Genomic DNA, 12,243 nt, shown 5'->3' on the forward strand with positions numbered 1-12,243 from the left:
ACAAGATTAATAAAGTTCATTCACTTATTGCATTTAGCTATTTTGTCTCTTTAGTCTCTTTTGACCTAAAACAGTTCCTTGACACCATCACCCCATCCTGCTTTCTTTCTTGACATTGAAATTTTTCAAGTCTAGGTCACTTGAAAACCTTCTGTTTGTTTTCAAATGTGTATGACCATGCCTGATTTTGCAGGCTCAGATTACAAAATTATTATAGGTTTTCAGAAGCACATGTATCAGTAAGTGTAACAAATTTTTATTTTTGGCTATTGGTTAATCAGAGCAAGACACTGGATCTCCAGTTGGGCACCAGATGTTTTTACTGATGAAAAAAAGAAAGCATTCAGAGCTTTTACATCTTACGTTATTACTTTGATCATATAAGGAATAATAGTGACATTTCATTCTCTGGAAAGTATGGTGAGGATTTTCCTTCATATTGACACAATATATTATTCAATGAATCAGTTAGTATAGAACCCGTTTAAAAGACCTGAAAATGCAGTGACAGCCAAGAAGGATATTTTGAAGTTTGAAGTGATCCCTATATAAATAGAACGGATCAGCATAACTTTGGGATAAAATTAGCCGACAGTTTGTGGACTCTCCAGCATGTGCCTGTTTGCTTGGTGCTGCTCTCCTGATAAACCACAACAAAGCTTCAGAGGGAGAGGAAGGATGGACGGCACCGTTGCCCCAAGGACTAAATCTGCAGCTGCCAAGCTAGTTAAGAGAAATTTCCTTGAGGCTCTAAAGTTAAATGACTTCGGAAAATTGAAGGCCATTTTAATCCAAAGGCAAATAGATGTGGACACAGTTTTTGAAGTTGAAGATGAGAATATGGTTTTGGCATCTTATAAACAAGGTAAAAATTATAGGAGTAATTGTAAAAGCTATAGAAAATAGATTTTTTTTTTTAATGCACAATGTCAGTCACCCACTCTAAACCTGTAGCTCTTATTGTTTCTTTAAGTATGTATTTTCAAAATATTTCTAACTTAATCTTTTCTTTCTTTTTAAACTAGACCACATTATGGGCTGATGTATACATATGATATATGTAGATATCTATCATATATATATATCATTTATATATTTTTTTTTTCTTTTTCTTCCTTTTTCTTTTCTTTCTATATCCCTGTGCCTGGAATTTGAAATCCTGGACACTCATATTTAGTAATGCACTTTTCTTCTAACTTTTCTTGTGACTATAACGACATAAAGAAAACATATCTAGATTATGGCTAAACAGGCTGCTGAGACCTAATCCAGACAGAGTGACTGGCTTGGGGACAGACTGCTAACTCTCTGTTAACACAGCCACTTAAAGATATATCATCTTTATGTCCATCTGGATGAAAAAGAGGATTTTGCCCCCATTTGGAGGGTTAATGAATGGGTAAGGCTGTGTCGTGACGCACCTTGATGGTCCTCATCGTTGTAATGAGTTTTCAGTTCAGGCACAAAAGCTGAAACCAGAAAAACCAAAAAGTTAACTTGTTTTCTTTGGCTACAATGATAGATCAAAATTGTAGATATACTTAGAGTATCTGCCTTAAAAAAAACTAAAGAAAACAAAATTAGAACCAAATTTTTTTTTATCAAGACATTTTCTGGAACTCATGCTTAATAAATCGGAAATAAATTAGAGACACTCAGATTCTGATTTCCCAAATCAGCTAGTTAATGGGGGAACTTGAGTAGCGAGGCCATCTGGTGAGCGGACTGCAAACAGACACCGTGTTCAACATCACTTCAGTTTAAACAAAACAGATGATAAGGTCTTGTGTGCAGCATTTAGAGAGAGAGGGTAATTCCTTTTTCATGTTTAAAATACTTTCCATTCATATATAAATCATCAGCATCATCATTTTCAGAAACTAATGCTAATGGTATATATTTCTACCTTAATTTACTATGTTCTGATTGTCAGTTCTGAAAGAAAGACAGGAGAGTTGAGGCCAGTTACTGTGTTTATGATTTTTACTTGAAGGCTTTATAACAAATTGGCATTACTATTTTGGTGGGAAGATAAAGAAGAGGTCTGTTTTTTAAAAAGTAGTTGATGGGGGCTCTGTTGAAAAGAAAAAATGTATACTGTATAGTTAGGTTACTTTCATCTTATGGATTTGTCCAGTGAAAGATTGTCTGAATGCTAAACACATTTTTAAGGTACTTTTTAAAATTTATATTTGTGCCCAATGTAAAATAACTTAGGTCCAAGTCAGCGGGTAATTTAATTGACCCTGAGTTGTGAAGACTGCCTTTTCTGGTCTCTGAGCATGCCAAATTGCACAGATCATGTGAAGGTTCTGAGGTTGTGAGAAAGTTTTAGGGGCAGGCTCTGGGGAAGAAGGGAGTTGTTTCCCCTGCTTCCAATGGTGTCATCACCCCTGAATGAGAAGAAATGCATTTAAAATTTTTTCTGTCAATATGAGTTGTCCCCTACGGTCCTCATAGAGCTAAATTTCATTCACGCCAATGGGTGTTTTCATAGTGTTAGGACTGTGGGATGTGGCTTTCAGTTAGGGAGACAGCAAATTACACCTTCTGGGAAAGGAAAAGAACAGTTCCATTCTTATGCATGCCGGGTAGACGTATGCACAGAAATAATAGGATTTGTGGTCATATCTTTGGGGTTTGTGCAAGAAATTGTGTGTGTGTATGTGTGCACATGTGTGTATAGAGAAAGAAATATACTTATTCTGTTTAAAATATGAATATATAAGAATCTGTCTCTTCAATCTTAAACTTGGATTAAAGCCTCATCATTCTTCAAAGTTTCTTGAAATTTTTTCACGTGTCTTCTAACCCAGCTATCAAACCTTTTAATATTTCAGTCAGATGGAAGTGATAAATAGAATCTTAGTTGCCAGCCAAGAAAGTAGATCTAAGTGGTTGTATCAAGTTCTTAAGTCACAAAGGAATTCCCAGGAAACTGTAGAGCTGAGCAGGCTACACTGGTTAGTTAGTTAGTTAGTTAATTAGCTAGGGTTAATTAGTCCTTTCTGAATAATTCTAAGGAATGAGAACTTTTCCTGTATGGCCTTGAAGGGATTAAACTTTGTGAGACTTTATCAAATCACAGTGGACTTCTTGGATGTTGAATGCTGTTGAGTTGCTATACACTAGTTTTTGATTTTTTTAAAACACTTTTGAAAAGCTCTACACAGAAAAGTGTACTAATCATAAGTGTGCAGCTTGATTAATTTTCACAAAATAAACAAACCTATGTGACCAGCATTCAGATGAGGAAACAGAACATTACCTGTTTACTTTTAAAGTGTGGGAATCTTCAGATTTTAGATATTTTTGGCTTAATAAGCAAGGCAATGTGTAAAACCTATAACAGATACCATGGTACCTTTAAATTTGCTTGTGTAAATAATAATATAATCTATATTCAACATTTGATTTTCCTGCAGAAGATCAACAGTAGTATAATTAATCCCAAACCATTTTTATTTCCTATAGGATATAGCACAGCATTTGTCCTAGGATCTCAAAAAATGACCACATTTTTTCCCTAAATATAGTATGTCTAAGCCAGTATGAAAGTCAGTTTATAATTTTTGGAAAGGCAACTCAGAACTCCGTTCACAAAAAAATCAACTTGAGATCTAAACATTGCTCCCCCGAACCCACAATCTAATTAGTACACTAATAGTCAAAAGTGGACCTCCTAAGCAAATATTAAGTGTGGGTTTTGTGAGGAAGGTAGCACAAAGTGTCTGGAAAGTCACTTCTGCTTCCCCATCTCATGGAGTAGCTTCTCTTACCCATGCGACAGAGAACAGATTTAGAAGCCAGCTTCCAGAGCTCAGATTCAAACGGTGGGTCCTGCCTAGCCCCCCACACCTCACAATGATTCTTAAAGTTAGAGAGATCACATTTTATTTTTTCAAGTTATTTTATTTTTTTTTATTTTTTATTTTATTTCTTTTAAAGATTTTATTTATTTATTTTTTCCCCCCAAAGCCACCGTAGATAGTTGTATGTCATAGCTGCACATCCTTCTAGTTGCTGTACGTGGGACGCGGCCTCAGCATGGCCGGAGAAGCGGTGCGTCGGTGCACGCCCGGGATCTGAACCCGGGCCGCCAGCAGCGGAGCGCGCGCACTTAACCGCTAAGCCACGGGGCCGGCCCCTCAAGTTATTTTAAACTTCATAATTAAACCTTCAGATAAAATCACATTTTATTGGTTAAAAAAAACTTCTCTCGTACTTTGTAAAGTAAGCATTAAAAACATTCTGGTTGGCATTTGAGATATCTCCTAAAGAGTGGCAGAGGTATGAGTCTTAAAAGCAAAAACAAGTAAGCAAAATTACATCCATTTAAAATGGGAATGACATGAAGAAAAGTTAAATACATGAACAACTTTTTAACTGCCAGAAGCAATAATTAATTGAATAGTCAAGGGATGTCAATGATATAAAGTTTATTACGAGCCAAGCATGCAGTCTTTGGAGTGAAAGCTGAGTTTCGAAGAAAACTCAAAGTCTATTTATATTTGCTCTTCCTTGTGATCTCCATACTGGAAACGTGAACGTCTCTAAAGCTGTTTCCAAAGATTTTTCCGACTACACATTTCGATTCTCCTTCAGACGTATGAGCCTTGGCTCATTAATGATACAGGCGGAATATCATGCTTATCTCTTTCATATGCAATTCCCTCGTCAGCAGGGTTAATCAGAGTCCTTTTATTAATCAGTGTAATGAGCTTTAAGTACTTCGTTTATGGCCAACAGCCACAGGTTCTGTGGTTGGTAGTCATATTTTTAATTAAAATAACCAATGAATGATTTCACTGGAAAACTTTCTGGCAGGTACTCTGTCTACCTTACTAAGTAGCAACTGCCATCCAAATATCCTGAAAGCTCTTATTTCTACTCTCTTAATGAATACTCTCTTTATCATCTAATTTTCTTCTTTGCCAGAAATTCGCTCTCCTACTTTCCTATTACCAGCCTAGGGTTCTTTTCCCTTCCTAGATGTTCAAACTATTTTCTTTTAAAATTTCCATTTCAAACTTACTTTTTTGTTCTCTCCTGGGAGAACTCTGAGATTTATCCTCGAAATATTAGCTGTTAAAAAATAGCCAAGAATTGTGCTTCAGTCTATAATCCTTCAGGACTGTGTAAATACGCGGACACAGGCAGAGCAAATGTCTGCTAATCCAGCCAAAAGCAGCGTGTTTAACCTTTGGCTGTAATAACAGAGGCTTCCCGTGTGGGGGGTTCTTTGGACTCAGATAACATTATAGCTGATAACTGTTGCAGAGCCCAGGCTTAGCCGAAGGTTTACCAGACATGTGTACATCCCCCCAAACACTGGAGCAGAATCAATCTTCTCTTCCAAAAGATGGCCAAACACTTCCCTCCTTACTGTATTTCCTGAGCCAGGGAGCTTTCTACTCAGCTACTCAGGGCATATCTCTTTGGTTTCAGATTTAAATTCAACACACACAGGATTAGCCTGCATATTTTTGTAGGAGTAAAACTTCTAAAATCCCTTTAGAACTTTTGCATACAAGTAATATTGGTTTGGAAGTGAACCACATGTAGTCTTCAGAGCACTGATGGCTATTTAAAGATGTGGGGGAGACCAGAGATTGAGTTGACCTCTGTCAGTACTAGTTACAAACACGGGCATTTATGCTGCTTAATCTCTACAAGATCTTTATCCTCATTTGTGAAGTGGAGGCTTTGTCAAGACCCTCTCTAAATCCCCTGCATGCTGATAATCTATGATGTTATGAGGGGAAAATTATGTAAACAGATTATGGTCTGGGGAAGGTAAAAAGCAACTGTAGATACTATAAATCCACATGAGCATGGTGTGTAATTGAGAGTTCTCTGTGGGATTTTTGCATAGGAGAAAGGATCTGTATTTCTTTTCTTCTTCTCAGCTAAGCTTCTTGCTCAAGCAGAGCTGTTCTGCAAGGAGGCATCACTGCACACGGACTGCCGACCTGGGGCGAGAGGGTACTTGGTTTCCATTAGGTGAGGCAGCAGGTTCTTCACTCCCCCATCAAGGGCTTCGTTCCCAGGGTCCACTACACCTTTGTCCTTTGTGCAATCTGAGCACACAGTGAAAGGGCAGCCTGGCATCTGCAGAGGTGAGCAGAGGGGGGCCCTTTGAAAGACAAATGCTAAGAATAAATCATAGTGTAGGTTCTGAAGCCCCGGGACAATTCTGCTGTGGAAAGAAGGCAGAGTATGAAAAATGAATCTGCCTGATTAGTTAACTGTATTTCTGTCATGCTGTGACCATTGGTGGTTATATTTTGGAGGACAAATTCTGATCTCTTGACATCTCAGCATCAACACAAGTATGTTAACAGGAGCTGCATCACGGTGGTTTTTGAGGATGGCTTTGCCTCAGGTTTGGTCCTCAGCGGGGGTAGGTGTGGTGGAAAGGACACTCACTCATTTCCACACTTGGTACGTAGTAACCTGTGGCCGCAGCCTCATTTTAAGGTAGTAATTATATATGCGCAGCCTCCTTGCTATGAGCTGCTCCTTTCTCTGCAGATGGTTTTCCTGCTATGCTCAGAGTGGAATTATCCAGAAACTCTTCCTCCAACACCACCACCAAAGTTCTGCAACACAGCTTCAAGATGCACTTCAGCGGACCCTGATCCATATCCCACAAGCTGTCCTCTTCCTATTTCTCCATTCGGCTCCCTGGGGGCACCAGCTAAGGTGTCTTGTTGCCACTCACCTACACACATTCCTGTCTAGGAGAGATGAGTTGTAGGCACAATTCCATTCGCCGGGTCGGCTGTATTCCAGAACTGGTGGTCTCCGAGTCCAATTTACTGGTTAATGATCATGATTATAGGAGACGCAGATGAAACCAATTGAGAGGCTAAGGATGACTGATTCATGTAATAAAGGGGTGGGATAGATTCTCCCGGTGCTACGGGGAATTTAGGAGGAAGAAAAAAAAATCAACAAGCAAATGCTTTTCCATGTTAGAGATGTGACTTATTATAGATGAATTCAGGATCTTCTTTCCTTCCTCATGATTTGTGAAGCGGGCTTGGGGCTAAACCTATTCTGTTCCCACAAAGACAAAAACAGATGGAAACATGCATTGTGGATATCCTGAGTCCCTTAGCTTGGCCCGAGGCAGGCAACTCATGGTCTAGCAGGCTCAAAAAGTGGCAGTTTTCTCATCTGGAAAATGGAAGGCTTGGACTGGGTAAGCTTCCCCCCAGTGCTAACATTCTGTGTTTCTTTGATTTTAAATCAAAATGGAGTTTTCTTAATCAGCTCTCTGTTGCTTCCTTGTTAAGATCATTTTTCTTCTCGTTGCAGAAGCAGGCCTGAACTTCCAACCAGTGGCTCCATAGAGCTGCCTAATCTTTCCTGCTAATCGGCAGGCAAAACACACTCTGGTTTTCAGGTCTGGAACCAGCTTCTTTCCAAGACAATTAGAAGAGTCTGTCTTTGTAAATAGCTTGTTGAAGAATTTTGAGTATTAAAATGGCTGATTAAGTATTGGTGATAATGTGGTTCATTCATTTTCAAAAGCAGGCTGCATACCACAGAGCTTAAAAATTTTGCTTGGAACACAGATTCAATGTACATAGCTAAATAGAAATGTATAAATGGATATATATGCCTATATTGTGTGTGCGTATCTATTTACACACACACACACACACACACACACATACACATATACTACAGGCACAGAGTTAATACTCCAGCCCAGGTTGCCTGTGATTCTGTTTATCTCTGCCAGGGAAAGTCCATATCACCAAATATCTTGCCTTCTCAGTGTCTGGAATCTTGAATTTGTATCTTAGATCTTAATTCTATTAGTTGAATACAGATTCCTACATAAATTCAGATAATCCCATGAGGGTCACCCTTTGAACAATCCTCAGTTTATTAGAACTTGGTGTGAACTAACTTTGGATTTCTTTTTAAATAGCAGATTTGGATAAGGGGAGAATTGGAGAAAGAGAAAACAAAATTGCCCTAGAATTCTTAATGGGATGAAAAAGGGATTAATGTGTGCGGGTGTGTCTAGGGTGGAGAGTGGGCTGCAGAAAAACAAACTTCAGGTTGGATTCATTCATTGCCTCAGGATTAATCAGCATTATGTATCACCCTATATATGACCTCTTTAAACTAAACTACTTTTTCCCTCTGGATAGGGGGACAAAAGTTTATTTTAATTTTACTTATTTTTATAAATAGTAATACATGCACAAGGTACTAAATTTAAAAGCACAAGGGGGGCATTCAAGGACAAGTAAATCTATGTTCTTGTTTTGCAGCCCCCAGTTCTTGGAAGTCACTGCTGTAACCAGTTTCTTGTTCTAGGTGTTTATAAATATTCTTGCATATGATGGCATATTATGCATACTGTTCAGCTCCCAGCTTCTCTTGGTCAAAAATATATCTTGAGATTTTTCCACATCTATATACATAGAACTATCCCCTTCTTTATAACGGCTGATAGTATTCAATTGTATGGATGTACCATAATTTGTTTAAACAGTCTCCTATTGATGAAGATTGAGGCTGTTTCCAATTGTTAACCTTTAAGAACAATGCTATAGTGTTGTGCATGTTCTTGCCCGTAGGCTGAGTTGCCAGGATTCATAACTCCTGGGAACTTCACACTCTTCACAAATTTCAACACAAAAGGTCTTCCTGGGACTTATGCAATACAGTGGCCCTTATCGGGTATTTCACACACGAGTGATTATACTTGTAGCATAAATACCCAGGAGTAGCATGTATGTAGTGTTTTTCCCTTAAATGAGAGAATTTTAAGATCTGATCACCAGGCCCACTTTTAACGTGGTCATCAGCCTCTGAGTGCCCTCCACATGCTCATCACTGGTGCGCAGAAGCATTCACGGTATTCTAGATTTATTCTGACCTCATCTAAGCAGTGAAGAATACAACTTTTACTTCTCTTGTTCTGGGCACTGCACTTTTATTAATGTAGCTTAAGATTGTACTAGCTTTTTGGCAGCTCCATGCCACTGTCGGCTCATTTTGAGATTATTGTCAATTCAAATCCCTAGGTCTTTTCTCAAATAAATTACCATTAAACCATCTTCTGCTTACCTTGTACTTGTATAGTGGAATTTTTATAACCTAAAAGCAAACTTCTGATTTATCCATGTTAAAATTTGTTTTGTTGTTTCATCCCTAGAGTCTCTTCTAAGCTGTTGAGCTATTTCTACATCTTCATCTTGCCATTCATATTTCATCTTTCTGTACCTATTTTCCACTCTGCACTTATGGTGAGCTTAATGTCATGGCTCTAGTATTGACATTGAAAGGTTTATAAAGTTTTATTTGTTATAGCTTGTCAAATATGGCAATTGTTAGAGGCTTGGATAAAAGGAGCTAGCTCAGTGTTTAGAAGTCAAAGATCAGAGGGAAAAAGGAGAGATATGGGAAAGAGAGAGAGAGAGAAGAGGACATTTCCAACAACTAGTGGGAAAAATTTATCTAAGATCTCAGTTCTAGGAATAACTATGATTCTTCTCACCAATTAATTTGTGTATAGCTTGTCGGTATAGTTAATTGTGCAACACATCATGTTTTCCTGTTTATTTTGGCTGCTAGAAGTTCAAAGGCTAATTTTGCAATGTGGTTTTAGTGTACGGGACACAGTTTACATTTTGTGTACTTATCTTTGACCTCTTTTTATTTTCCTACCTTATTTTTTCTGTGCCCTTATTTTCTAGATCATTAGAAAACCTTGTATTGTGTAAAATTTGTGAGTTAACTTAAATTCTTCTTTGGAAGGACATATTGTATAAGTTGACAGGCAGGCAGATAAAACCTTGGTGTGACAAGTTTTTTAAAGACATCAAATACATTCACACCTTAGATTGACAACAACAGCCACAACTATAGGGAAAAAGAACTGTGATGGAATAAAAATTATAAGCTTGTAACTAACGGCTTTGGAAACAATGGTTGGGAGTTAAAAAATTCTTTAGTAAGAGTCTCCTCGACTCTACTCTCAGGTAAAATAAAATGCAATCACATAAGTGAAGGTCTCAAACTCAAATTCCTTGGAGAGCCAGGAAGGTAAAGTAAATAAAGGAACAAGATAATAGAGAGCAGTAGAGACAGTGAGAACTCGAGAGCGTCTGGCCCACTTAAGAACACCCAAATATGCTACTAAACTAACCATTTGCAGACTCATCAGCTACTAGTTTACAACTTCCGAATCATTTCCCTCCCAATTTTATAAATGTGACCAAAGTAAAATACTTTGTAAAAATCCTCACAAAACAGGGAGAAATTCTAGGTCAAGAAGTTGAATTTTCTCTTCTTTTTCAGGGTATTGGTTGCCTAGTTATAAATTAAAGTCTTCCTGGGCAACAGGCTTGCATCTCTCCGTCTTGTTTGGTCACGTGGAGTGTCTTCTGGTGCTACTGGACCACAATGCTACAATCAACTGTAGGCCCAATGGGAAAACCCCTCTTCACGTGGCTTGTGAAATGGCCAACTTGGACTGCGTGAAGATCCTCTGTGACCGTGGAGCAAAGCTCAATTGTTATTCCTTAAGTGGACACACAGCTTTACACTTCTGTACAACTCCAAGCTCCATTCTCTGTGCCAAGCAATTGGTTTGGAGAGGTAAGCCTTTCTGGGTGGCTGACATTGTCATCACTTGCACACTCATGGTTTCGAAACGTGGTGATCCTTACTTAACTCAGGCGATATAGCAGGAATCCCCATGCATGAAGCCTCATCCAGGGGGCCCTAAAAATATATATATATATACACACATACATATATATACAAAATATATACATATACATATATACGCAACATACATATATATATATACATGTATACACCATATATATATATGTGTTGGCTCCTGTCATTCAGTGATGATCACATTAGAATCTTATTATTTTTTAATTGTAGGAGGCTCGTTAATTTACACATTTATTTAACAAATATTTATTTAGCACCTATGATATATCAGCTTAATGTGCTAAGTAAGTGAAAAGAGAAAATAGTATCTGCCCTGAAGGAGCTTATATTCTAATAGGGGAGATAAGTATTAGCAAAACAGATTCATAAACATATAATTGTAAGTTGGGAAAGGAGCAAAACAAGGTATTATGAAAGAATGTCAGGAGTGATCTATTATAAAATGTATAAAGACATTTCTAAAGATATGCTATGTAAGCTGAACTTTAAGAATGAGAAGGAGTTAGCCACTAAAAAAAGGAGCCAAGAGGAAGAGGAGTCTAGGTATAGGGAATAGCATGTGCAAAGTTGCTAGGAGAGCAAAAAACTTGGACTATTCAACAAATGGAAGAAGACCAGGTGGCCAGAGTGTCATGGCGTGGGGTGGGGTGGGAGGGTAGAGGGTAGAGGGGAGTGCCACAAGATGACATTGGACATGTTAGATCATATACAGCTTGCTGGGGGCCAAAGGATGGGGCTTAGAAATGGAGCCACTGAAAAGTTCTAAGCAAGGCAACGACATGGTTTAATTTTCACTTAAAATAATCATTCTGGGGCCTGGCCCAGTGACGTAGCAGTTAAGATCAGGTGCTCCACTTCGGTAGCCCAGGATTCGCAGGTTTGGATCCCAGGTGCGGACCTATGCACCGCTCATCAAGCCATGCTGTGGTGGCATCCCACATACAAAATAGAGGAAAATTGGCACAGATGTTAGCTCAGGGACAATCTTCCTCAAGCAAAAAGGAATATTGGCAACAGATGTTAGCTCAGGGCCAATCTTCCTCACAAAAAAAAAAAAGAGAAGAAAAGATATGAACAAACTTTTCACCAAAGTAAATATACAGCTGGCAAATAAATACACAAAAACATCCTTGGGGATTAGGGAAATTCAAATTAAAATCATAATAAAATACTATTATATATCTATTTGAATGGCTGAAATAATTTTTTTTTTTAATGTGACATTATTAAGTTCTGGCAAGGATGGAGAGCAACTGGACTCATACATTGCTGGTGGGAATGCAAAACAGTACAACCACTTTGAAAAACAGATTGGCAGTTTCTTATAAATTTACTATACAACCCATCATGCCACTCTTAGGTATTTACCCAAGAGAAATGAAAACATGTCCACACAAGAACGTGTATGCAAATGTTTATATCAGCTTTTATTTTCAAAATCGCCAAAAACTAGAAACAATCCAAATGCCCCGCTACTGGGGAGTGGATAAATTGTGTAGCATCTATGCAAAGAATTCTACTCAGCAA

At 38.2% G+C, this 12,243-nt stretch overlaps 1 protein-coding gene across 1 annotated transcript in view; it reads left to right on the plus strand.

Annotated features, from left to right (window-relative positions):
* Positions 1-416: 416 nt before the first annotated feature.
* Positions 417-12,243, plus strand: part of ASB4 (ankyrin repeat and SOCS box containing 4) — a 63,923-nt gene continuing 52,096 nt past the window's right edge. Inside the window, exons 1-2 of the mRNA XM_004431368.3 lie at positions 417-865; positions 10,330-10,629. Coding sequence (XP_004431425.2) covers positions 613-865; positions 10,330-10,629 — 553 coding nt within the window. The 5' untranslated portion in view covers positions 417-612. The remainder of the gene's footprint in view (positions 866-10,329; positions 10,630-12,243) is intronic.

The sequence above is a fragment of the Ceratotherium simum genome, chromosome 1 (genome assembly GCF_057802395.1).
Source record: "Ceratotherium simum simum isolate JZ-2026a chromosome 1, ASM5780239v1, whole genome shotgun sequence".
NCBI lineage: Eukaryota > Metazoa > Chordata > Mammalia > Perissodactyla > Rhinocerotidae > Ceratotherium > Ceratotherium simum.